Genomic DNA, 27,111 nt, shown 5'->3' with positions numbered 1-27,111 from the left:
TTCAGGATATGAAGAACGTGTTCAGAGGGCATCTGTGATGGTTTGAACTGCCCCTTCAGTCAGGATCTGCCATTTGGCATCAGAATGACTCTAAACTTTAGGCCACCAGAGAGGGACCCTTTAGTGAGAAGTCACATGTCTCTTTAGGCAAACCTTATATATTGATATTTTCAGTTAGCAACTTGAATAGAGACTGACTTTTTAAATGACAGGATTCAGCTGAATTACTTTAAAATCATTCATTCATTAAATTGGTAAATATTAAACATGAGTTATGTACTAAACCAGGTGCTGTGATGCCAGGATGTATGGGCTGGGTGCCGCTATATCCCTCAAGGAGATGCACTTAAGCTGAGTGCTTAAATAAATGAAATAAATTTCAGAAACAAATGTAATGTATAAAATAGAGTACAGTACATAAATTAAACACTAGTCAGAAAAAAGAGGCAAGGAGAGACAAGTGAATCCATGTGAGGCTGAAGTTGGCCTTTTGGGCTGAGTCAGGTTGGCAAGGTACTCCATTAGCCAGGGTTTCCCAGATGAGCTTGTGCTGAAACTGTCATCTGTGGTCCTGCAGTTGGAAGACGCCCTGGTGTGGGGATCGTGCACCACCTAGCGTTGGCATAAGCCACTGCACATACCACAAAAGTGGGAAGGAAGGTGCCCTCCCCACAAAGAAACCTGTGGAGCGCACTGTTTTTAAGTGCACTGCCAAATGCCATAAATGCTGACATATGTTATCTCATCTAGCCTGGATTAGAGCCCTATGAGGTCGATATTGTCATCACCATGTGACTGATGAAGCTGTAGAGATTCAAAAAGGTTAAGCTATTTGATCAAGGTCCCCTGACCTAAGGGCCAGTGTAGGGAATTGAACCTCCCTCCCACTGTACTCTGTTAACTTCCTAGCCTTTCTGGTGTAGAGGAAAGCATTGGGCGTCTCATGACCAGGTTTAGAATTCTTGGATGATGGCTGAGCCTCTCAAGATAGGACCCAGACTCCATGGCAGATCCCGCAGGGATCAGCCCTTGCCTGCCCCAGTGGCCTTGGTTTTCTTACAACAGAGATAATTTCCAGCTTCTCTGAATCTCTTGCTGTGTTCCAAGCACTCCGTTTCATCCCTTGCTTTAGTGTCGTCTTTTTTTTTTTCACGTAGAGTGCCATCTGTCTGGGACATCACTGTCCCTTTATTTTCCTATCTAGTGCCTCTTTCCCTTAAGATGGTTAAAGGGAAACCTGCCAGGAAGCCTCCCCTGGCCCTCTCAGGTTGTGCCAGATGCCTCTCCTCTGTGTTTCCACAGCACTGTGTGCATTCCCAGGTCACACTGCACCACAGACCACCTGTCAGTCATCTCCCACCCCCCAGGAGACTGTGAGCTCTGTGTCCCCAGTGCCTAGCAGATGCCTGACCCATTGCAGGAGCTTGATAAATGTCTTCAGGCAAATGAATATTTGAATGGCTGGATAGATGGGCAGAAGGATGAGACTGGCCCAGCTGGCCAGTTGCTGCCCAACTGGCCTCAGCATTCCAGGGTCTCATCAAGTGCCCTATGCTGGCCAGCCAAGTTCACCAGCAGAGCCAGCCAGGATAGAACCCTAGGGCGACAGGATTCACCTAAATTACTTACAAGTCTAGTGGAGAAAGGTTGTGTTCTAGACTGTATTCTTACCCTGCCTTCTCACTGTTAGTGTCACTTCACTTCTAGCTCACAACCTAATTCCCAGCAGTTTCTGGAACAACTGCTGGTCAGTACTCAGTCTCTCGGGGTTGCTTGGTCTATGGTCCCGAAAACCCCTAGCTGGCAACCTGGAGCTCTGTTGAATAAACGGGCTGCTTCTGAGGTGAGAGGGAAGCAGAGGACAGAGCTTTAATAACGAGATGGACACTTTCTCAGAGGTCCCTTCCCCTGAGTCCCTGCATTGGAGACTGGAGTGGCCCTCTTGGTGCCCCACTTCAAGGAAGTAGTTCGATACATTCAGAAAGAGGATGTGGAGGAAGATGAGGAAAAGAGAAATAGCGCATAAAACCATAGGTGTTTCACTATGTCCTCTAAAAACCAAAATAAAAATAAGTAATAGTAGCTGTAGAAATTACTTGTTCTACCTAAGGGGAAAAATTGGAGCTTCATTCATTAGGTGCCTACAGCCTGCTGGCATTATCTAATCTTCACAACGACCCAGGGATGGAGGCATTTGGGCTCCATTTTACAAATGAATAAACTGAGGTCCAACATCACACAGCTAGAATGCATCTTCTCACCTCTCCTCTCTTTCATTTCTGTTGGATTTTGTAACCCCTCTGCCCTCAGGACACTGGAGAAAAGATGGTAACCCAGGACCTGAGACCAGTGACCCCCAAAGGGCCATCTTTGCAGAGATCCTAAGAGCTTGATACACAGCCTGCTTCCCCACGATGCCCACTTTGACCTACTCATCACCCACAACACTCATTTCCTCCTTTCCTTCATTATAAATCTAAATACATATACTTCATTGGGGAAACATCAGGTTCAAAATCCTGGAAGCCAAAATCATTTCTCTAACTCAATACACCAATGGCAGGAAAACAGCGCTACTTACAGTCAGCCAGGAACTGCCTTGCTCCAGGCCACATCTGCAATCTAGAAGGTTCTCTTTGGATAACTGAAGTTTTACACAAAACATGAAAGAAGAAACAAAACCAGGGATAAATAAATGGTAGGTATTTTCATCCCCTCTTGTTCAGGTAGAGTCCTGTTTTCCTGAGATTGTGACAGCCTGGAACAGGCCTCACTTTGATATGCTCTCCCTGTGTGGCCTGGACTTGACAACCCAACCTCTGGATTCCTTGACCTCACCCTCCTTGGCACTGGCAGGTGATTTCTCGCTCCTCCTTGGCTGCACTTTCCACTTGTTCTTGTTCATGGCAGACTTTCTGCTTTCGATACTCTAGAACTGCTGATGCTCAACTCCCTGCCCTTCAGCTGACTTCACCCTTGTGCTTGCCCAGTTTCTCCTGCTCCAGATCTCTATTCCCCCCACCACCACCCGCTTCCCCTGGAGTGACAGAAGATGGGGAAGTGTGGTAGGAGTGGGGAGATGGCTCTGCCCCCTGGTCTTCAGTACTCAGTTTTGGGGGTATAGGAGAGAATCAGGAGGAAGGGGGTCAGCAAAGACAGGTCATCTTTGAGTTGCCACAGTGCAGATACCTAGACTCAGGAGAGTGAGGCTAACACCTGAGTGATGTAGGACCGTTCAAACCACCCACTGAGAAGCCAGCAGAGGGGCTCTCAGGTTTAATCAATGTGGAGATAGATCTATCTGCACCAACACAACCAGCACACTATAGTCTAAATGTCATGAATAGGATCATGGTGTCACCCTCCCATCACCCAAAAATATCTCCAAAACTGCCTTCAGGTGCCAAGGCAAAATTGTTTTATTAAAACAGCTATTTGCAATGGCAGATTTTAAAGGCAAAGATACAAATAAGTAGATGGATATAAAAATCTGTAAAAGGCTATAAATACATGATCATCATTTATAAAAACAACAATATCTCCTGTATCTGGCACTTTATGGAAACCCATTTTACATTTTATCATTTGGAATAAATGAAGGGTTTTTTCTCCTAAATAATATACTTTCCTACCCCTTAAACTATGCTTTCAAAGTGCTCCTTTCTTTTGGTACAGTACCCATCTGACAGGTGCTCAAATCTCCTTTAGTCCTCTGCCAATGGACACACTTTTATCTCTTCATTCAGCTTCCTTCCTGAGTCTGCTATGGAGTTGGAAATAAAACAGCCATGTTTGTTAGAATTGTTTGTAAATTAAGATTAAATAGAATACAGGTTGAGTATCTCTTAACTAAAATGCTTGAGACCAGAAGTGTTTCAGATTTCAGGATATCTGCATTATAGACTTGTTAGTTGAACACCTCAAACCCAAAAATTCAAAATGAACAATGCCCCAATTTCCTTTGAGTTTCATGTCTACTCTCAGAAATTTTAGATTTTGGAGTATTTCAGATTTGGAGTTTTCAGATTTGGGATGCTCAACCTGTAGTAATAAATGGCTCTGAGGTGCTAACTTATGAATAAATTGCACAGACTTTGGAAAAAGGCCATTGTTCTGGTTTTGCACCTGTATTCTGGGTTGGGAGGGATGACATAAACAAGGTGTATTGTGGTAGTTCAAAAAATCAGATATACCAACCACCCGCTGATTGACTCTATAATTTAGCATGGGTTTGTTCTTGTTCTTTGAAGTAGGTAGACAGAGAATTTCTGGATGGATTTGAAATGGATCTGATAGTCTATATATCAAGCAAACAGACTGACACCTGTCACAAGAAGGAAGCCCTTTGAGAACTCAGGTGTTTTAAATCTACTAGATTCCCCCAAATCCAATCATACGGAGATATTGTCAGAAGAAGACTACCCCATGATCTCAGATGCCAGAGCCAGCCCACCCCAACTGGACTCTGCCAATGCTCTTATTGTCTGTGTTTCTGAAAGCCCACTATATCCCTGACCCCATCCCCAAAGAGCTGAAACTTAGCCTATATCTCTATCAATTTGCAGATGCTGGGACTAAATGTCTAGGGATATATCATTCCCATTTCAGACCTTAAAACCTAGATGATTACCCCACATGTGAGAACATGTGGCATGTCTAAAGTCACTTGAGTTTGCAGCCACACAGGCAGTGTTGTATAGAGGCTAACCACACCAGCTCTGGAGTCAGAATGCTTAGGCCATGTCAGGTAACATCTCCGCTTGTGACAAGGTTGTGGCCTCAGGGAAGGATGGCTAGATTTTACAAATCTGAGGCAATCTTTACTTCCACCCTTCTCTTTCTGCATGCTGGCCATGCATGGGGAGAGCTGCAGAAGAGAAACCTTCCCAGCTGAGAAGGTGACGGCTGGTGAGGCGGTCCTGAAGATCAGTAAGTAGGGTGGGCATGGGTTGGTCTCAGCCAAAGGCTGCTCTTGGGCCACATGCAGAGTCTTCAGTGAGGGCAGGTGAGACTCAGCCTTCTCAGGAGTACAGTGCCATCATCATCCACTGGACATGTTGGGAAAGCAAATGATGGTCAGTTCAGACGCACGTCTCATCTGGGCCTCCCCACCCCACACTCCTGGGGAGCCGTGGAGACAGAACATTAATGGATGGTTTAGCCAGAGGGACCCATACCATCCATTAGGAAGTATAAATCAACCTGAAATATACTCAACCTTGACTTCTCACGGTGCCTATGAATGATGACAGCCAAATACAAACTGATTCTGTATTCAGTTCTCAATGAATTTTTTTTTCCCATGAATTCAATTTGGCATGCTCATGCCAGCTCTGTGCAGGTGTGCAAACTGGCAGGGTAGCAGAAATCCATTAAAGCATATTCTACATGTTTACATTTATGGGCACCTTGGTCTGACAGCTTTATGTGGGTGTGATGAACAACCCCTCTAACTCACATAGAGGGGACCTCTGGGGAAACCACTCCCCAGGCCAATCCCTCAGAATGATAAAGCTGAGAATAGTGAAGTTACCAATGGTGTCAGAGAAAGCCTCAGTGTGAAATCCAACAAGGTGGCTGCCATTCCCTGCAGACCTTGGGTGGTCCTGATCCTCACTGTACCAGAGATGGTCACAGCTGAAGGCAATCTCAGAGACCACCTAGTTCCACTCATTTCACCTGTGGGGCAGCTGAGGCCCAGAGATTTAATGTAATTTGCCTAAGGTCCCACAGCTAATTACAAGAAGTGTTGTGGCTTCAACCCAGTTCTCAGACCCCAGTGCAGTTCTCTTCCTGTGATAGCTCTTTGCCCACTGGACCCTGCTCAGTTTTGGGTTGTCCTATTTCGGGTGCCACATTTGTGTTGTCATATTCTCCCAGACCTGAGCCTGCCACTATGGAAGGATTGCCTGGGATCAGGAGTGATGCCCCAGCACTCAAGTGTGGGGCTAAGCAGTTCAGGGATAGGCCCTGAAAATTCTGGCCATTGGCCCTCCAGTGGAATCCCACTTGACACCAAATCTTGGAGGGATTGAGGGGTGACACAGGCTGCAGGTCCCTACAGCTTGGAAAGCAATTCCATAAAATGGTCATTTGACATCAAGAAAAATTTTCCAGCTTTGACTGAATCATTTCTAAGAGGCCATATCAGAGGAAGGGTTGCAGAATAAAAGAGCAGAGGATTGAACTCCAGACTCCAATGTCCTTGCAATGAACATTACCTAGCGCTACACCTGGCAGCTAGCAGCTGCTCAATAAATCAGTGCATTTTGAATGATCAGGGAAGATAATCAGTTTCATACATAAATTTGTCTTCTAGGCATATCACCTCATTCATTCAACACATCCTGCCGTGTCTGCAAAGTGATATGAAAGAGGAGGAAATGGGCTTGGCCATGTGACTTGCTTTGGACAACAGAATGACCTGCAGGCGTGCCAGATTGGAGCCTTGGTTTCAGAGGCCTACCGTGTTTAAGCTCGCTTTCTTGGGTTTCTCTCATTTCCCTGGGAAGAACAAACCTAGGCAGAGTTTACTCAATTCAGGTACCCAGCAAAACCCTCAGCCAACCCACAGATATATGAGCAAGCCAGCTGAGATCCACTGACTCCCAGCCATGTGACTCGGAAGCTAATAAGTGCTTGTCATACATATGCTGCTGAAGTTTTGTAAATTTGTCACATGGCATTATTGCAATCAGAGTTATTGGATACACCTTTCATATGTGCCTGGCACAAAGTGGGTGCTCAGAAAATATTTGATGGGTGAATGAATGAACGAATGAATGAGTGCAACGAATGTAGTGCTCAATTTCAAATTCAGCAGAATAACGGGTCCCCAGAGCCCTTCTCCTTCACAAGAGCATGGTCCTGCAAGGGCCACCTCTACCTAAGATGACATAAGCCACCTCCTTGGGGCAAGTCTTACCTCTGGCTTCTGGAGGTATATCCCTTTGCCATCTTGGGTTAAGTTTTGGAAGACATCTGTGAAAATGCAGCAGAAAGGAATACAGCTAATGTGTGTATTGGAAACATTATGAATTAGTTCCTCTCATATATCTCACCTTAACCACATCCATTCTGAAAACGAGAGGGAACCTAATGTCAGCCTACATGTGACCACATGCAGCCACACCTATGATAAGTGAGCCACTTCAAGCCTTTGTCTCTGGAACAAGGCAGGAAACAAATGAGTTTGGGTATCTGCAGCCAGGATTCACAGGCACTTGGCTGGAGGTCCCCACAGCTTCCCTGGTTTGCTGTTTCTGAGATGGCGGCTGTCCTCCCTTGTGCTTAAACTAGGGACAGGTGGGAAGTCATGGGGCAGCAGAGGAAGACCTGGCCCTCCCCAGCTTCCCACCGGCTCACCCTCCATGTTCTCTACACGCAGCATCCAGTGGACGAAGCTGACAAAGTCCATCTGGAGGCGGGGGCCGCCGTAGCGGATGAGCATCAGCTGACAGACATCATCACTGAGCATGATTCCTGCATTGAGCATAAGCTCCTGCTGTGGATGTTGGGGGCTTGCACCCAGCTCCCCTCCTGCCCAAGGCCCCTTCAATTGTCCCCCCAGTTTAGGGACCTGAATCCTGATAGCATGGAAATCTCCTTTTATAGGGTTCATTTTGAATTGTTTAATTGTTTAACCAATTTATTTTATTTAATCCCTACTCCTCACCCCTGTCTGTTAAGGCAACCAGCATGAGGCTGTTTTCATCAAGTATGTTACTGGCCTTCAAGGAAGGAGGCAGTCTGCTAAGTGCTCAAAAGTACCTGCTTGGGAGCCCGGTAGTCCTAAATTTAAACCCCAGGCAATTGAGCTTCAATTTCTTCCTCTGTGAAGTGAGGATTATAACAAGGTGGTGTTGAAGATTAAATAAGAAGTTGAATGTGCCAACCCTCCATCAATGTTGGCTAGGATCACAGTGACAATCATAAAAAATGTTTGTGTTGATTGCAGATCTACGTCTTTGAGAGTCACACTGCGTATCAGAGTTACTTCAGCATGCCACACGTCCCCTCTCCTCTGCCTGATGAGTGTGCACCCTGCCCGTGTGTGCCCACAGCTGCAGCTCTTCCTGTGCCTACCTGCCTCTCTCATGGCAGCGTGCAGCTGCTCCCAGTTCAGGTATCCTGACCCATGGTCTTGCTTGTGGAAAACCTTCTGCAAAGAACCAGATAAGAGGTTCAGGAAGCCAGGCATTTCCAAGCACCATCTGAGAGCCCCTGTGTGCCCCCTGTCAGCACCGCAGAGGGGCTGTTGAAGATATCTGAGGCTCCACATGCAGGGCCTGCTGCCAGGATAAGAATATGGCAGAGTCCATGCTGGTATCCTACCACCTCATGTTTCCTGCAGAACAAAGCTTCTGAGAAACAGAAAAGTCTTTTTCTCATGGGGTATAGACAGTCTTGGTGTGGGTAAATATGCTTAATGTGAGCACACTATCCACACTTTAAAGTGATTCCAGCTTTCTGACTCAGGAGACAAGTGGGAGAGTTGTGAGTTGTGAGTAATGATTGGAAGAGCAAGAAGGAGCAAATTTATGAAAGACTTTAAATGCCAAGTGTGCCAAGGAGTTTGGACTTTCTCTGAAGCCCATGGGGAGTCTTAAAAAGCTTTTTGTAAGGAAGCAGCATGATCAGATATGTGTTTTGGAACTTCAGGAGACTACTGCGACCGGCTCTCTGAGTTTGGAAGAGACCAATGGAGGAAATGCTCACTGAAGGGAGAATAGAGAAAGTCTGGTGAGTTGGATATAAAGGGCTGCAGGGGAGAGAAGTATCTTCTACAGCTTTGCAGAACTGCCATTCCTATACCATTTTCCAAGGAGGTGTGGTTAAGACTTGTTCTTACCTGAGAGAGCTTCAGCTGCTTCCACAGGTCCCTGAATTCCTGGATGCTCATAGTACCCGATGCATTAAGCTGATTAATAGGTTAAGGTAAAAGCTGCCAGGGAGAGTTCCATCCATGCTTTGGAGGCAGTGATCAGCTCTCCACAAAGTGATGTGCAATTTGTGGATGGCCTCGTTCAATGTCTGATCATGTCTGATTTCGTTAGTTGGCCTCACTTCGCTGGCCAGTCCAACCCAGGGCTCCCTCACTCTTGCTAGGAAAAAATAGAATGAGCCCAGAGCACAGCAGCACTGGGAGAAGTGATGATGATGGAGGTGATGATGGTGATGACCACAGCTAGCATTAAGTGAGGCAGAATTTTTTTAATGCTATGAAATGTTATCTTTTATTATCATTAGTGGAGTACCAGTAGTATTAATAGATGGTGATATAATTTTAATATACTTGAAGTCTTTTACACCTAAACATAAACAAATTAAATATGACATACCCCACTCCCTCTTCCTTTCACTCCTACTTTTTTCTTCTTAGCATCCTTTATTGAGTTCTTTATGGGTACATGTGCACAATGTGCAGGTTTGTTACATAGGTATACATGTGCCATGTTGGTTTGCTGCCCCCTTTAACTCGTCATTTACATTAGGTATTTCTCCTAATGTTATCCCTCCCCCTGGCCCCCACCTCCCGACAGGCCCCAGGGTGTGATGTTCCCCACCCTATGTCCAAGTGTTCTCATTGTTCAATTCCCACCTATAAGTGAGAACACGCAGTGTTTGGTTTTCTGTCCTTGTGATAGTTTGCTCAGAATGATGGTTTCAAGCTGCATCCATGTCCCTGTAAAGAACATGAACTCATCCTTCTATATGGCTGCATAGTATTCCATGGTGTATATATGCCACATTTTCTTAATCCAGTCTATCACTGATGGATATTTGGGTTGGTTCCAAGTCTTTGCTATTGTGAATAGTGCCAAAATAAACATACGTGTGCATGTGTCTTTATAGAAGCATGATTTATAATCCTTTGGGTATATACCCAGTAATGGGATCACTGGGTCAAATGCTATTTCTAGTTCTAGATCCTTGAGGAATTGCCACACTGTCTTCCACAATGGTTGAACTAGTTTACAGTCCCACCCACAGTGTAAAAGTGTTCCTATTTATCCACATCCTCTCCAGCATCTATTGTTTCCTGACTTTTTAATGATCACCATTCTAACTGGTGTGAGATGGTATCTCGTGGTTTTGATTAGCATTTCTCTGATGACCAGTGATGATGAGCATTTTTTCATGTGACTGTTGGCTGCATAAATGTCTTCTTTTGAGAAGGGTCTGTTCATATCGAGGCAAGATATTTTGACATGGCCAATTTGATGTGATTTAAATTTTAAAAACAGTAACCTTTTTTTATTATTATTTTAAAAACCAGCTTATGGAAGGAGTCAGGCACAGAGTGGCTAATGATGCCTTTTACATTTTTTTAAGTTTAATGATTGGCTTTGTAAACCATGCCCAGATACCCCTAGCATCAGAGACATTGGGTCAAAGTACCACCACACCCCATCTCTGTTTGAGCCCTCACCATGAATCCATCACTGAGTTACACACTTCACCTGTAGCAGGTGAGGTCGGCATTAACGCCCCCATGTTCCAGGTGATGAAATGAGCACTTGGAGAGGGTCTGATCTTGTTCAAGTTCATACAGCTGGTGACAGAGCTGGGACCTGCCCCGTGCCTGTACACCTAATCCTGCACTGTCTCTGAGTTTCTGCAGACTGTTTTTGTTTTTACAACCCCCCTTAGGCTATCTATTCAATATGCCTCTCCATAGTATGGATGATCAAACATTGATTACAATTATCCACTTAGAAAGGCAGTGTGTTTGCTAGAAAAATTGCAGGGCTGAGAAACAGGACAGCTGAGTTTGTGGCACGTTGTTTAACTTCCCTGAGCCCTAGTTTCCTGATCTGTGCATGGGGGCAGCCACCGCCCAGTTATTAAATGGAAAACATAGGGCCCCAAGGCTTTTGTAAAGGCTCTTGTAAACCTGGAGAGCTGTTACTACCCACCACCTTCTAGCTGCCTCATCCTCATTCCCAGGAAATGAGATTATTGTGATGGATGGCTAATATTGGTCACCTATTAGATGATACCTCTGACCCCAGCATTTTACCTGTATTATCTCATTTGCATTCCCACATTAATCCTACTAAGTAAGTTTCAACACTCTCTCCATGCTTCAGATGAGCATCTGGATGCATAATGAGGCTCAGTGACTTGTCCAGGATCCCACAATTAGCAAGGATTGGGGTTGGGATTCAAATATACTCTGCCTAGCTCCAGAGTGAAGCTCTCAACCAACAGCAAGCATCCACCCACAAACCTGAAAGGATACGTCCAGTAAGGCCAGGATCCCCTGGCAGGCTTCCAGGCTAAAGAAGGGCTGTCTGCTCCCCAGACCTGTGAAGGAGTGAAAGAGTCCACATGGGGGCTGGCTCCAGATCTGCACACCCCTTTTCTGAGCAGAAAGAGGCAGTGTTGCGTGGGCCAGCTGATGACCACCATGTACGTGGGCTGGGAAGAGTGAAAACAGAAGGCAGCAGAGAGACAGGGGTGATGGTCGTTCCTACACCCATGGAGAAAGTCAAATGCTGTAGGGGACGCCTGGTATGGCTTGGATTTGCTCACACAGAGGGCCAAATGAACATGCCCTTTGTACCTAGGGAGGGCCAGGATCATAGAATCAAACTCCCAAATCTCAAAGAGATCCAAGAGGTCAACTTGTTCAAGCTCCCAACCAAATTGGGGGATTCTTTCCTCAGGTTTCTTGGTTTGTCTTTCTTTCTTTCTTCCTTTCTTTCCTTCCTTCCTTCCTTCCTTCCTTCCTTCCTTCCTTCCTTCCTTTCTTTCTTTCTTTCTTTCTTTCTTTCTTTCTTTCTTTCTTTCTTTCTTTCTTTCTTCTTTCTTTCTTTCCAGATGGAGTCTCATTCTATCACCCAGGCTGGAGTGGCACAATCTTGGCTCACTGCAACCTCTGCCTCCTGGATTCAAGCAATTCTCCTGCCTCAGCCTCCTGAGTAGCTGGGATTACAGGAGCGCACCACCACATCTGGCTAATTTTTTATATTTTTGGTAGAGACAGCGTTTCACCATGTTGGCCAGGCTGGTCTCAAACTCCTGACCTCAAGTAATCCACCCATCTCGGCCTCCCAAAGTGCTGGGATTACAGGAGTGAGCCACCACGCCCGGCCCTCCTCAGGTTTCTTGATGGATGGTCTGTCAGTTACAGTGCTCACTTTTTCACATGGGTGAAGAACTTCAGTCAGGAGAAACTTCTTTCATTAAGTCCAAAGGAACCTCCTATAACAGTGGCTCACTGGTCCTAGTTTCACCTCCAGAAAAGCATAAAATGGTATTTGTCTCTTCTTTGACTTCTGCTTTCCCTTCTAAACATCTGAATATTGCTCAAACTACTCCTCAGATGCAATGGTTTCTAAACCCTTGACACCCTTTTCTGAGCCCTACATTTTGCCAGTATCTCTTTGAAATATGGTGCCAAGATTTGAACACAGTCCTCCAGATGCAATTTGATTGAACAGAATGCAGTAGACCTATCACTTCCAGTTTTCAGTCAGCATTTCCCAAATTATGTTTCAAAGGAGATTTTCTGCAGAGAAAGACTTTTGTGGTCAAAGAAATGTGGGATACTTTGCATCTATTGATGCTTTTCTTCATTCGCCATGCACTTTACTGTATGTCAGGTACTAAAGACCCAAGTACAATCGACCACAGAAGCTAACCACTTTTATTTCATGGAACACTTACTAAACCTCTTGGTTTCTAACATTTCCTGGAACACAGTTTTAAAAACACACATCTAAATGCTCCCATTAAATGCAGCCTGAATTTGTATGAGCTTATTTAGCAGCAACCTGAAACAGTTAGTTCATGTTAGCTAGAGGTCAACTAAATTAACCAAATATCTTTCACATAAACTGCCAGAAAAATGAGGTCTCTTCTGTTAAGAACTTGCGCTACCATTTTAAAATGGTCTATATCAAAATGGCAGTGGTTTATTACCTTCCTGACTACATTTCATCTTTTTAGTTTGGGCACAGCTTGTTGAAAACATTCTGAATTTCAGTACTGCTATCTATTACATTAATGATTTCTCCCAGCTTTGTGCCATCTGCAGCTCCAATAAGCCTATATTCCATGTCTTCTTCCAAGACATTAATAAAAATTGGGGAAATGAACAGGACCAAAGGCAGACAGAATCTAAGAACTCTCATCTAAACATCTAAGCATATAGACTCTTGCCTATAACTGGATAGAATTATCCCTCTAGTTTTATATTTGTATAACTCTTGGGAATGGTGATAAGATTTGTTGTAAATACATCTTCTATTATTATTTTCCAACCCACATTTTATCATTTATCACGGGAGACTCACCAAATATTTTGCCAAAATATACAGTATTTCTCTGATCTATCCATCTAGAACCCTCTCATAGGACTAAATGAAAGCAATTTGTTGATAAATGCTTTGGAAAACCATTTTGTATATATGCAGTCAAGGCCTTTAAAAACTTTTAAATGTGCACAAGCCATTGCTTCTAGGTGATTTCCCTAGAATTAGCCTAGAATTTTTTTTCAGCCGGGAAGGGGAGTCTTACGTTCTACAATTCCTAGAGTCTTTCCTTCTGGCTGTTTTACTGATAACTGAATTTGGCTTTGAGAAGCCTTCTGCAAATTCTTTCAAACTCTGAATCACACAATAGCCTGGATTGTAATTTGTCTGGATTTGAAATCTTGGCTTCATAGAAAGAAGCAATCATCTAACTTTGGCAGCAAATACTCTGGTTGTTTTATTTTTTTACTTTGAAGTTCATTCGTCTCCCTGGAGAAATCAGCCTATTTATTCTGTGTTCTTCTCACTCCAAATATATGTATAAAATATTTTATATGGACTGTAAGCCTTTCTAATAATTTATCCCAGGTTTCATATGAAAGCCTCTGTGCTACCCATTTGCAATTCTTCTAAGTGGTGTGCTCTCTCTTTCCAGAGTTTTGTTGCCTGAATAATTCATCATGAGTTCATCAGAGAGTTCCCTGGGTAGGCTAGTTAATACTTAATATTTATATCCCAGGTTGAGGAAACGGGTGAAGTTCTTCCACATGGAATTGATATGCCAAGAAAGAGGTACTCAGTTATTCCTTTCTGACTAGCAAAATGGCAGGACTCTTCATTTTCACTGCCATATATCTCTATACCCAAAGTAAGCAAAATAATAATAACGATTTTCAAAGCTGTATAAATTTCCCTACTGCTTTTTCAGATCACATAATCCACCCTTGTGTAAAATATAGCCACAGTTGAGACCAGTGCTCAGTAATTCACACATCCCACCAAGGGAAAGAGAAACAAAGCCAGAGTTTAGAAAAGTTGCATCCCGGCTGGGCGCGGTGGCTCGCGCTTGTAATCCCAGCACTTTGGGAGGCCGAGGCAGGCGGATCACGAGGTCAGGAGATTAAGACCACGGTGAAACCCCGTCTCTACTAAAAATACAAAAAAATTAGCCGGGCGTGGTGGCAGGCGCCTGTAGTCCCAGCTACTCGGAGAGGCTGAGGCAGGAGAATGGCATGAACCCGGGGGGCGGAGCTTGCAGTGAGCCGAGATTGTGCCACTGCACTCCAGCCTGGGTGACAGAGCGAGACTCTGTCTCAAAAAAAAAAAAAAAAAAAGAAAAGAAAAGTTGCATCCCCTCTGAGTCCTACAGAATGGCTCTACAACACTTACTTGACCAGGTCATCTGGTTCAGGAGGTTCTGCAGTTGAACTGCATTAATTTCTGGATACTGAATAGAAAGCAGATTGGCAAGAAAAAATAACCGTTACTGAAGGTTCATTAGATGGCAGAGGGGTCATATGACTGGCCATGAAATTAAACTGGGATTTCCTAAGAACTTCACAATGCTTTTTAACTGGGTGCCAACCCCAGAGAACCCTGGCAGGGCATGACTTTTAAGTAGGCTTTAAGAACAGTGATTTTCGAAGGTGCTATCCAGGTGCTGCTGAAGTTTAGCCAACAATTTGGTTTGAATTTCATTCTCAATAAAATGTCATCAGTCAAAACTCCAGATTTTAATCTTAGAGTTTATTAAAAGAAACTCTTTATATGAACATTTGATTTTAAAATATATCAATGAAATATAAGTATCAAACATCTGAATTTTTTAAACTGAGGCATATTCATAATATGCAATTTTTAGTTGTTTTATATAGATTGGGATTCTCTATCAGACTTCATTTGATAAAAGGATTGCAGCATCAAATGTTTGGAAACCACTGGTATGGAGGAAAACTTTAATAAACAATACACATAGGATTCTGATTTCTCCTCTCCAGCTACATTAAACAAAATTCCAGATGGGCAAGGCAGGTAAATTGTGACTTTAAATCAGGAGTGTCACTAACATAAGGGGCTCATGTTCTCTGGTTTAGTGACATTGCTCAAATATCAGACCCCAGATTTCCAGTATGTTTCTCACCCTATTCCTAAGTGTCTTGCAGGTTCGGAAAGCGTGGCCTCCAGAGCCCTGCACTCACACCATTAGCCCTTGCTAGACTCACATCTGGGTCAGCCCAAGGGAAGAAGCCACAGAGACCAAGTGTGTGTCCCAGGCCCTCCCCATTCTTATCAGTCCCACCCCCTCTCCAGGTGACCACTCAAGGGCCCCTTCTCCCTGGGCTCCCCTCCAATGGCCCTCCCCAAGGCCCCCAGAGCTTGTCATTGTCATGCTCTGCACCCCCCACCCCCTGTCCCACTCCCAACTCTGACACTGTACTCTGCTATATCCTATTTTCTCAGGGATGAAAGATTAAAGTTGCTTTCCCTACAACTAATCAATGGAGCTTCCAAGAACAGAGAATCTTTTTACAGGAGCCTTCTAGACAATGGCTCTACTTATTTGTCTAAAAACGTGAGGACTTTAATAGAAAGTGGCAGTTTGGGGAACAGGTAGCCTTAAATCACAGTTTCTATGCAGCCTCAAGCAGATGCAAACCTATACTTTATAAAATGATAAGCTCCACTTTGTCCCCTGCTCTTCCTCACCCCCCACCACACCTGTTCAACTAACCTTTTCAAAGAATTTGGTGAAGAATTCATTCTGCCTTTCATTTTGGTCTTCTATCTCCTATAGGAAGAGACACGTAGAAAGACATAATTATTCACCTGTATAAATGGACTTTCATGCACACCCTAATGTCTCATGGCTTCCAGGTTTCTGAAATCCATGAGCTTGACTTTGCATTGTCTTTAATTTTACACCATAGCATTTACAAAAAACCCTTGCTTCTCCAATTTTCCCTGACTCTGGGGAAATCACAAACAGTGAAATGGACAAAAGAAACACCAGATAAAGAGAAGCAGGGGAAAGTAGAGATGTAACTCATACAGCTGGGGCTCTGGACCATCAGTGACAAGGACCTGATCAGAAGGGTAGTTCTCTACTCTTTGTTGGTGCAAAAACAGCAAAGCCCAGGTACTGTTAGGATATAACAGGTAATGTTTGCCACAGAACAGGGTCTGTAAGGATCTGCATATCTCCTCCCCTGACTCCTTAACTTGAAGGGAGAAACCCAACATCCTGGCTTGGAAAGCAGTCCCAGCCATATGGAATTCCACCAGACTACTCACCTTCGAGAATACAACACCAGAATTGCTGCCAATTTCACTGAGAACAAATAAACAAAGAAAAAACCCAGAGTTTCCTCTTGGGAATTTCTTGGCCAATCTTCCCCCTCTCCTGGGAGCTCATCTTCCATGTTCCTTCACTGAGGCACCACAAGGGCCTGCCCAGCTCTCACACCTCACTTCCTGTTTCCCCTTGAAGGTACATTCCAGCCATGTGCACAGCACACTGCTTGTAATTCCCTGCACCCTCATCTAACTAGTCTTAAAAGATGAGCATGAGACTTAGTGGTCTGACATGGCAGTGGGGCCTGCCTGAGATCAAGTCAAACTACCTGTGGCCAAGACATAAAAAACAAACAAACAAAACAAAACAAAAAACACAAAACCTGGCAGGTAAAACAATCGTAGGCAAAATAATATGTTTGGTTGGGATATGTGCACATTTATTCAACTGGATACAGTACTAGAATGGAAGCCTGCTAGTTCATGACAGCCTCCCCTCATTTGAACAACCCCTATGCATCTTTTAATAGTCACCCCCTCCCTGAAGCCACTCCTGCTTCCCCCAGGACCGTAGGAGTTGGCTCAAATTCTCCTCCTTGAGGCTCTTGTAACACCCTGTACATATAAAATGCTTACACTGGATGCACTGGAAGATCAATAACTGCTCATATATCTGTGTTCTTTCCAGACCTTGAACTTCAGGAGGGCAGAAGCCATGTGTGTTTTATCTTTTTCTCTCCAACGTCTAGCATGGTGTTAGTTTGTGAGTGGAAGGAGGGTGGGAAGGAATGGGAGGGATGCTCTCCATGCAGAAAGTCACCTGGTCTCCTGCTCTCCCCATCTCTCTTCTATCTCAGCAGCAGAGACCCTGGTCTCTGCCATTTCCAACCTTACCCTCCTTGCCTGTCCTCACCCAAGTGGTCCCCACCCTCTAGGAGAGACCTTGTGTCCTTACTAAAAGATGTGCTTCCTGGAGAAGACACGGAGGATGAACTCTGACTTCTGGTGGGCTTCCAATGTGTAGGGCACAATGAGGTACGTCCCTGGTTCCAGATACAGCTCCTGACTCACTTCTTTCTCCCTGAGAAACCTATCAGGCTGGCTCAGAGGAGTGTTTCTCTGGAAGAACTCGGGGGGCAGTCTCCTCTGGTCATCATGGTACTGTGGGTAGAGGACAGAAGAACAGCAATGGAGGTGATGACCCAGGGCAGTGGCCAGGCCTGAGGCCCTCAAAGCTCTGAGCCAGGACTAAGGTGGCCCCTGCTCTGCCAAATCCAATATGCCCTAGTGGAGGATGAAACAAGTGGGGAGGAAAGGAAAAACCAGAATATGTGTGTGGAGGGCTGCACCTTTGCTGGAAGCTATCAGGGACTACATAAACACGTGTCATTTGATTTGACTTACCTTAAAAACAACACCAGCACTAAATGACGTGAGGAATGTCCCTGTGCCTTCCATTTTACAGTTGAGGGCTCTGAGGCTTAGACAGGTTAGGTCATCTGCCCAGAGTCATCGGCTGGTTACAGTCCCAGCCTGATAGGAATTAAGGACAGCTGAGTTCCAATGCTCCTGTTCTTTACCCTTCCTGATGCTGCCTCCATGTATGTGATGTGGCATGACTTATGGTCACAGATACAGATGGACCACCACCACATTCCCACTTACACCACACAGCTACACACAGATAAGCTGGACATTCCGCATCATCTCAGGGAAAACACCCTTGTAAAGGACAAAGAGAACTGGACAAGAGCTCAGAAGACCCGAATCAGGGCTCTGGTTCTGACATCTGACATTTCTTGGGTATCTGCTTTGTTTTATCTGATTCATATTCTCTTTCTCTCTCTCTCTCTCTCTCTCTCTCTGCATCCTTTGTTTCTCCATCTCTCCCTATTTTTCTCTCTTGCTTCCTCTCCCCTTTGTTTTCACTCAGGGCTGTAGAGGGAGAGGGGACCCACACCAGGATCCTCTCTCCAGTTTATACACAACTGCTAACAAAGACATCACCCACCCACATAAACAGATATTTAGCAAATTCCTCAATGTTTGGGAAATAAAATACATATCCTGATGATGTAGGCATTCTTTTCTAAGACAATGAGAACTAGGGAATCATCCAATTGCCCTCTTTGCCATGGGCTACTAGGAATCTCAGAGCTAAATTGTATAATGAGCCATGGTAACTGTCCTGGGTTTAGTTTTCGTGGTAGAAGCAACTGCCTACCTAGCTCTCATCCCTTTGTTATTTTTTAATGGCTTTGAAATTTTGTAGCTGATTTGCAGGTTTCCTCCGTTTATACTTTTTTATTGTAGGTTGACCCAAATTCTATTTAGAAGTAGGCATGACATAAATAACTTTTTCTTTTTAAATTAATAGACAAATTTGAGAGTGTTCAGTGTTCCTGCGAGAAAAACAACAAAAAAAGACCCTGCGTAAAATGGTTTCTCTACAATAATCCTTTTACTTGATTCAATCCAACCTGAGAAAAGTAAGCGTTTTACTCCTGTTTTCTTTGGGAAATAAAATAATAGCTGCCCCCCTCAGAAGCTGGGATTCCTTGGGCCTTCCTACCTGACCCCTCCTGGCTGCCACAGCAGCTGATGCACGGAAGTGTTCTTGTCCCTCTGCTCATGCTCCTGCCACATGTCCCCAAGCCTTTGTCCTTTCTCCCTAGGGAGGTGGGCTGCATGGTCTTTGATGTCCTGTATGTTTTAAATCTATTTTATTTTGGGTTTCATAACCCAGTCAAGATTGTAATTTATCATCTTTCCTATGCTGTGATGGTCTTCAATACTAGCCCTAGGTATTTGTGTAGGAATTTAATAAATTCTAAAATTTATTGGTTCTATGCTAGGCTCTAAGACTTTCCGACAGATGCAGGAGGATCTCTTGGGGGTCTTTGGATAAAAAAGATTAACAGATGTGCTTTACTTTCATATACACACAGGCAGTGGGCAGACATTCTCATCATCAGGAATTATCATAGCTTCTTACGCAGTATAAGCCTGCTCCAGTCTAACTAAATCCTGTGGAGGCTTGGCCACATGTGATATCACCCCAAAATAGGGCCACCCAGTCAAGTGCAGAACTCACCGTGTTCATCTAAAAAACAAAACAAAACAAAAGAGAGATCTCATTAGGCAGGGAATCTGGCTCTTTCATAAACTGAAACCCGAATAGAAGCTGATATACAAGGCCCTACCCAGAAGCTCTGTCCCCTCCCACAAGACCTGCTGTTCTATCAGTGACATTTTAATCTATCATTGGAAATTCTGGAAAAGAGGGAGGGAAAGAATGCTTGGCTTTTGGGGAGAGGAAAAGGAATCCAACATTGATTATACTATGTGCCAGGCACAATAACAAGCACTACTCTTTTATTCTACCCTTTGCCTAAATATCATTGTAGAAACTGATGGCCTAGTGCAAGAAGGTGACTTGCTCTAAATCACATGTTCCTAAAGGACAGAGCCTGGATTTGAAAACCCAGCTCTGTGAACAGAAATAGATGGTGAAGAAGACAAGAAACAGGAAGACATGGTAACTGTTGGTGACCCCCATGGTTGGTCCCATGCCCCTGTGGTTCAGAGGTCCACCTACCCTATAGATGTAGAAGCCAATGGCGAGGAGAGCCTTCTGCTTGCGGCACCTGTGCCTGGGCTTCTGGAGCAGGGACACCAGCACGCTGCAGGGCCTCAGGGATCTCCTGCCCTCCTCAGGCCTCCAGACAGACAGCAGGAACTGCGGGTTCTTCCAAAATGTGTCTGGAGCAGAACACAGCAAGGTGAGAATGGGCCCCGGATCCCCATGCATCCTGCTTGCCAAACCACTAAGAGGTGAACAGTCTGAGGACGCCTCTGCCAGGATTGACACCCTGAGGCCCACTGGGACAGAGTAGGAGTCCCTTCAACCTTGGATCTACGACCTTCCACCTTGCTCTTCCACCTGGAGGCCTTTTCCACCCTAAGGCCCATCGGGACAGGGTCGGGGTCCCTTCAACCTTGGCTCTTTGCCCTCCCACCTTGTTCTTCCACCTGGAGGTCTTCTCCAGACACACTGACTGGAGTTGTTCCCACCACTGTAGCCTCTGTGTCTTGCTCAGTGCCTGGCCCAGGTGTTATACCCCACAGGCATGTGCTACCTGAGTAAGCAATTGTATTAACTCCCTGGGGAGGTGACCATGATCCTAGCGGCCTTTGCATTTTAATAGATGCAAAACCTTAGCTTAAGGTGAGCTTCAGACTTTGAGGGAAATACTGTGTCAAAAGGGGGACTCCAGAGCTAAGGCCACCCTGGCCTGCTGAGGTCACACCCCACAGGCCTTGCCTTCAAAAGGGATGGCTCACTATCTCCAAAGTGGAGGAAGGGACAGGGTCACCAAACCTGTCCCAACTTGCGAGTCCAGACAGGTTTGTCTCCCATATCTAGGGAGCCTGGGAAGCGCTGGGTTTGTGTTTCTCCCAGGCTCCAGGTGAGAAGGGCCCTATACAATTTCTATTTCAATCCTGCCTAGTTAGGGGGTGGTTACTTCAGTGTTTTCAGTGGTCTTGTCCTAAAACTAAAAAAGATTCTCCCTTGCCCCTGCTTTTACCATGCCTGTGTGCCTGTGACCCCCGGTGCTGACTGGGACAGGGCAACCCTCTGGGAAGATGCAGCCCCACAGGCTGGCAGTTTGACTGAGAGGACTCTGCCTTAGTGCACATTGGGACCAAAGGTGCCCCGTCTTCCCTGTGGTCATAGCCCAGGGCCCCAACACACAGTGAGGCAAGCAGAGCCTCCTCCCCACTCAGCCAATGCAGAATTTGTGCTGCACTCCTCTGTGCAGTCACCCTCACACCCCTGCCCACAACCTCACCCTGAGAGCCCTGCTCCTGTGCACATGCTCACCCTGCAGCAACTGCCTCTGGCCACCAGCTGTGCTCCGCTTCTCCCATCTCCCCTCCCGCATGGTGTATGTCCACTTCTGGGCCACCTCCTGGCTCAACAGGCCTGGGGTCAGTTTACAGATAACCAGGAGCACAAAATGTGTTTTAAAGTCCTGCAGCGTCATCCTGTGGAGAGGAAGAAGGAAAAGCACAAAGAGACGGACCAGATAACGCCTAGTCATCAGGACCCATGGGGAGGGTGAAACGGAGCAGTGGGCATCCCAGCCCTCTCATGGACAAAGACACCAGCTCTTGTGCAGAGCTGAGCTGGCGATGGGCACATGAGCTGGGGCTGGCTAGATCCCTGTGAGGGTCTATCGTGGGGAGTTGGAGCTACTGAGAAGCCCCACCCTCTGGGTGGAAGCAGCCAGCCACATGGCTGACTGGGGGAGATGTTCCAGTTTCTGGAATCATGGTGATAGCAGCTGAATTAAGGCATAGCTAACTAGTCATTTGTTTTATCTACAAATGTTCAATAAGAATTACATATCAGTTCTTAATCATTAATTCATGAAGATCTTTGCCCCTACTTGCTAACTTGTGGACTGCGATACTCTATTTAAGCTGTCTGATGCTCAGTTTACTTAACCATAAAGTGGAAAAAACAGGAATTTGCAGAGCTTGAGTTCAGTGAAAGACCTTCCAAAGGGAGAGGGCGGTGGCAGGCTGTACTGGATGGTTAATGGGAGCAGTCCTTGGAACGAGGGTTGACATTCACAGTAACAGTGGTGAGCAAAAGCAAAGGAGAACTGATGGGTCCATTTCAGACACCTAGAAGCAGCATCAGCTCAGGATGTCTTGGTGGCCTTTCAAAAAATGAGGTGAGCAGCTCCAGAGTGGGTGGCAGTGTTACTCTGCTCTAGAGGGCATTGGTCGGAGGCCTACCCTATGACAAGACTTTGCAGTCTCTCCCTACCTCACGGCCTTTTCAGGACAAAAAAGGCAAAACCTGTTTTGAATATATTGAGCAAGAGAGCAGAGAGGAAGCCAGAGAGGGGGAAACAGGCTGGCTGAGCCCTCGCTGAGCTCCACCCTAGTGGCCTCTACTCTCATCACAGAGACAGTGACTATTTATAAGCACTGTTTGTCCTGCTAGACCATGAGCTCCTAAAGGGATGGTGCCTTACTGATCTCTGTACATGAGGTTGGCACCCATGAGGCATCCAATAAATGTCTGCTGGATGGGTTTTCAAATGTAGGCCAGGACATTTGTCCAAGTCCCCAAGTCCAATACCAGAATTCTCCGTCATTGTCTTTCCTCAGAAGCAGAATCTTCTCCTTGGGGCTCAGCAGCTCCCATTTACTTGAACTGAAAATAGAAAAGGGAATGAAAACCTTGCAGGGAGCATGCTAGAAATTCTTTAGTAAAGGCTCTATAGTGTCATTATTTATTATTATTTTCATACTACTTCAGACAACTAAATTTCCCATTCCATATTATACAGTAGCATGAACATTAATTGATAGCTTACTACGAGCCAAGCACTGGGCTAGATTCTTGACATACATTATTTCATTCAAGGCTAACAACAACTTTGTTTTTCTCATGTTAGAGAATAGGAAATTGAAGTTAAGAGAGATTAGGTCATTTGCTTGAAGTCATAAATCTATTAAATGTCAGAGCTAACATTTGAACTTGCATATTTTCGAAGCTCATCATTCAAACTTCTACTTCTGGCCACGAAGGAGTAAGACTGTCCTGACAGCCTCCTACCATCAAGAAATAAAAATGGGACAAAATATAAGAAACTGTTTTCAGATATTGGACAGCAGGCATCAGGGGTCTGTGATCCCAGGAGGCTGGAAACAAATGAAGTGAGCCCTAACATCACCTAGGCTTTCTTCCTGAAGGTAATTTCTTGGCCAGTGCTGCAGGGAGAGGGACTCAAAAAAAGAACGTAACAGTCTGGCTGAGTGGAGGAGAGAGAATCTGGAGTTTGGGGAGATCCAGACAGCCAGAATTTGCTGGGCAAAGTATCTGAAAGGAGGGGGCTACATGAAAAAAAGGAGTTCCAGGAAACTTCATAGGGGTTCCTTTGCATCTTTGGCTGAGCTTTAATCTGTGCTTTCTTAAAGTGAAACTCCCCAAGACTGGACCGTAAGCAGGACACAGTGCTGGGAATCTCAGGCATTCCTACCGGACAGAGTTAAAAGACTTTATTTATTTATTTACTTATTTTTGAGACAGACTCTCACTCTGCCACGTATGCTGGAGTGCAGTGGTATGATCTCAGCTCACTGCAACCTCCGCCTCCCAGGTTCAAGCAATTCTCCTGCCTCAGCCTCCCAAACAGCTGGGATTACAGGCACATGCCACCACACCTGGCTAATTTTTGCATTATTAGTAGAGATGTGGTTTCACCATGTTGGCCAGGCTGGTCTTGAACTCCTGACCTTAAATGATCTGCCTTCCTCGACCTCCCAAAGTGCTGGGATTACAGGTGTGAGCCACCGTGCCCAGCCAAAAGACTTTACTGAATACATGGAATCTTTACTAGAGATCCCAGAGGGTCTACAATTTAGTAGTGGAATCAAATTATCCCTGAAGTAAAGGTTTGTCTTGACCTTCCCTAAAAGTGCTTAAAAACTTCAAAGTATCAAAACAATCCCTAAGCAATGTAACTACCTACTTAAAAAAAAAAGTCTAATATTCTTTAAAGAAATACAATAAAATTCAGTACTCTGAAACTAAAATTTACAATGTCCAGAATGCAATAAAAAGTTATTAGCCATATGAAGAAGCAGGAAATATGATCCGTGACCAGGAATAAAGAAACAGTCCATAGAAACCGCCATAGAAATGAGAGAGATGATAGAATTAGCAGATAAGGACATTAAAACAGCTATTATAAAAGTGCCGCATATTCTCAAGGATGTAAAGAGAAACAGGGACATAAAAAGGGGAGAAATGGAAGATAATCTCAAGTGAAATTTCTAGAATTGAAAATGTAATATTTAAAATGAAAAATATACTGGATGGGATTAACAGCCGATTAAACACTACAAAATAAAAGCTCATCATTTTAATATTCACTATACCTCTGGATCCAAGAAATTAAGAAACTTGCCTAAACTAAGATCACACAGCTAGGAAGTAACAACACTGTAATTTTACCCATCATCTATCTCTAATGTTAGTGCTTGTTCCTCTATGAAAGAAACCGCCACCAGCAACAATATGACGCTAGATTTCTATAGCACGTTAAAATTTATGTATTTCTTTGGATGACATTTTCCCACATAGATCCAGTTCCTCTAACAACTCTGTTTACTAATGTGTAACAAATATAATGCAGCACATTCTGTCAGGAGGAATATTCAACTTGTGTTTCTAAGCCTTCATTTTTTTCAATATAAAAATGATTAAGTGAAAATGTGTATATGGACATGTTTGTAGACTCTAAAGACCTGTAAAGGATTAAGTACTATAAATCTTCATAATGACAGAACGAAGGACTTTAGGACTTGACCTCCCTTTCTGCCTGTGCCCTACAGCCAGTGTCTAGCCTGCAAAACCCGCATTTCTTTAGGGCTGCCATTAGGCAGAAACAACCTAAATGTAGGCATCTAATCAGAATGCCCAGAGGCTACTATATGTAATCAGAGTGTAGAGTCCAATCCAAATCTGTCTACCTTCGACTCAGCAAACCCAGGAGTGTACTGAACCATGCCAGGGAAAGACACTGAACCAAGGCACCAAAGACCTTGGTTGAGTCATGCTGTATGACCTTAGGCAATTCAATTAATCCAAGTTTCTCTATTAGTAAAATGGGGATAAAACTATCTACTTTGTAATAACGTTGTTTGGGGGATTAAATGAGATAATAAAAATTCAAAAGGTTTAGCACAGTGCTGGCAAGCCCTCAAATAAACATTAGCTTTAATTATTATAATGAAAGAGAAAGCAGTCTGTATACCATAAAGCATCTTATAAATGTGAGGGATTGAGCTTCCCAGTCTGAAGGCCTCCAGATCCAGCCTAAGACCAAAGGAAGCACACATTTGAATCTGTGTGCAAATGGCAGCCTCCTTTGCCTAAACTACTCATTCTCGCCCCTCCAAGATGTCCCCAAAGTTCACCTGTCACTCCAGTCTCCTTTCCATTCCACCTTTCCCCAGGGGTTCCGTAGCTTGACGAGATATTCAGGTCTATGTTTGCAGGTCACCTGCATAAAACAAGAGGCAGTTTAGGTGGCCGGGCTGAGTGCAAGCATTCCAGAGATCTGAGTGAGACTTGGGCCTGGAGCTGAGCACCTGCAGTGGAAAATCACAGGCCCAGAGAGAGCTCGTAGAGGAGAAAGTGGCTCTGCTTCTTGTACTTACAAGCTGTGAGACCTAGGGCAAATCACCTAATCTCTCTCTGTCTCCATTTCCCAATCTGTGAAATAAGGTCAATAGTCATACCTATGATAGTGGGTTGAATGGTGATCTTCCCTCCCCAAAGAGGATACATACACTCAGAACCTGTGAACATGACCATATTTGGAAAAAGGATCTTTGCAAATGTAATTAAAGTAAGGACCTGGGTTTGAGATAATTCTGGATTAGGGTGGGCCCTAAATCCAAAGACAAGTGTCAGAAGAGAAGAGGAGAGGACACAGAGAAGGTCACGTGAAGATGGAGGCAGAGACTGGAGTTATGTAGACCAAGCCAAGGAACACCTGGAGCCCCTGGAAGGTGGAGACGGCAAGAAGGGATTCGATTCTTCCCCAGAGCCTTCAGAGGGAGCACGCCCCTGCTCACACCTTGATTTCAGACTTCAGGCTTTCGGAACTGAGAAAATTAATTTCTGTTGTTTTCAAGCTCCCCCGCCCCCAACATTTTATGGTAATTTGTTGTGGCAACCCTAGGAAACCAGTAGACATTGTGAAAGGAAAATAAATCTTGGGACCCCAAAATCACTAATCTAAAGGGAAAAGTCAAGTTGGGAACTGCTTAGGGCAAACCTGCCTCTCATTCTATTCAAAGCCACCCCTCTGATCACTGAGATAGATGCATATCTGGTTGCCTCCTTTGGAAAGACTAACAGAAACTTGAAAGAATGCAACCATTTGTCTCTTATCTACCTGTGACCTGGAAGCCCCCTCCCTGCTTTGAGTTGTCCCACCTTTCCAGGCAGAACCAAATGTTCATCTTACATATGTTGATTGATGTCTCATGTCTCCCTAAAATGTATAAAACCAAACTGTTCTCTGACCACCTTGGGCACACGTAGTCAGGACCTCCTGAGACTGTGTTGCAGGCACGCAACCTCAACCTTGGCAAAATAAACTTTCTAAATTAACTGAGACCTGTCTCAGATATTTGGGGTTCACAACCTACTCAGAGTAGTGCTGGGAGGATGAAATGAGTCCACATTTGTAAGGCAGTTAAACAGCATTTAGCACACAGTAAGTGCTATATAAATTTTGTTAATAAATATGGAAATAAATTAAAAGCTCTGGGCACACAGACCAACACAGTTGTTGGAGATGTAGAAGGAAGAAGTTAAGTGTGAATTGAGTCCAAGAAATTTGAAACAGAGTTAAAGGAAACTGGAAGACTTGGGAGGAGTTGGGCCCTCTAGAGAATATCAGAGGTTCTTTAACTTAAACCTGCTGACTTCTCGTCTCCATGCTTTGCTTACACTGCTCCC

General features: G+C 44.6%; 1 protein-coding gene across 2 annotated transcripts in view; it reads right to left on the bottom strand.

Annotated features, from left to right (window-relative positions):
- Positions 1-3,395: 3,395 nt before the first annotated feature.
- The window catches only part of CAPN14 (calpain 14), a 59,193-nt gene continuing 35,477 nt past the window's right edge, over positions 3,396-27,111 (bottom strand). For both annotated transcript variants that reach the window (XM_003262704.2, XM_003262703.2), the window contains exons 8-22: positions 25,557-25,642; positions 22,711-22,785; positions 21,439-21,602; positions 20,152-20,315; positions 19,648-19,656; positions 17,509-17,714; positions 16,554-16,590; positions 15,994-16,050; positions 14,652-14,709; positions 11,246-11,310; positions 8,852-8,920; positions 8,086-8,161; positions 7,366-7,482; positions 6,926-6,981; positions 3,396-5,048 (exon numbers count right to left, since the gene is read on the bottom strand). In XM_003262704.2, the coding sequence (XP_003262752.2) occupies positions 5,022-5,048; positions 6,926-6,981; positions 7,366-7,482; positions 8,086-8,161; positions 8,852-8,920; positions 11,246-11,310; positions 14,652-14,709; positions 15,994-16,050; positions 16,554-16,590; positions 17,509-17,714; positions 19,648-19,656; positions 20,152-20,315; positions 21,439-21,602; positions 22,711-22,785; positions 25,557-25,642 (1,266 nt within the window). In that variant the 3' untranslated portion in view covers positions 3,396-5,021. The remainder of the gene's footprint in view (positions 5,049-6,925; positions 6,982-7,365; positions 7,483-8,085; positions 8,162-8,851; positions 8,921-11,245; positions 11,311-14,651; positions 14,710-15,993; positions 16,051-16,553; positions 16,591-17,508; positions 17,715-19,647; positions 19,657-20,151; positions 20,316-21,438; positions 21,603-22,710; positions 22,786-25,556; positions 25,643-27,111) is intronic.

Source organism: Nomascus leucogenys, chromosome 19 (assembly GCF_006542625.1).
Source record: "Nomascus leucogenys isolate Asia chromosome 19, Asia_NLE_v1, whole genome shotgun sequence".
NCBI classification, from domain to species: Eukaryota; Metazoa; Chordata; class Mammalia; order Primates; family Hylobatidae; genus Nomascus; species Nomascus leucogenys.
The sequence above is the reverse complement of the archived record's forward strand: the minus strand, read 5'-3'. Positions and strand labels throughout refer to the sequence as shown.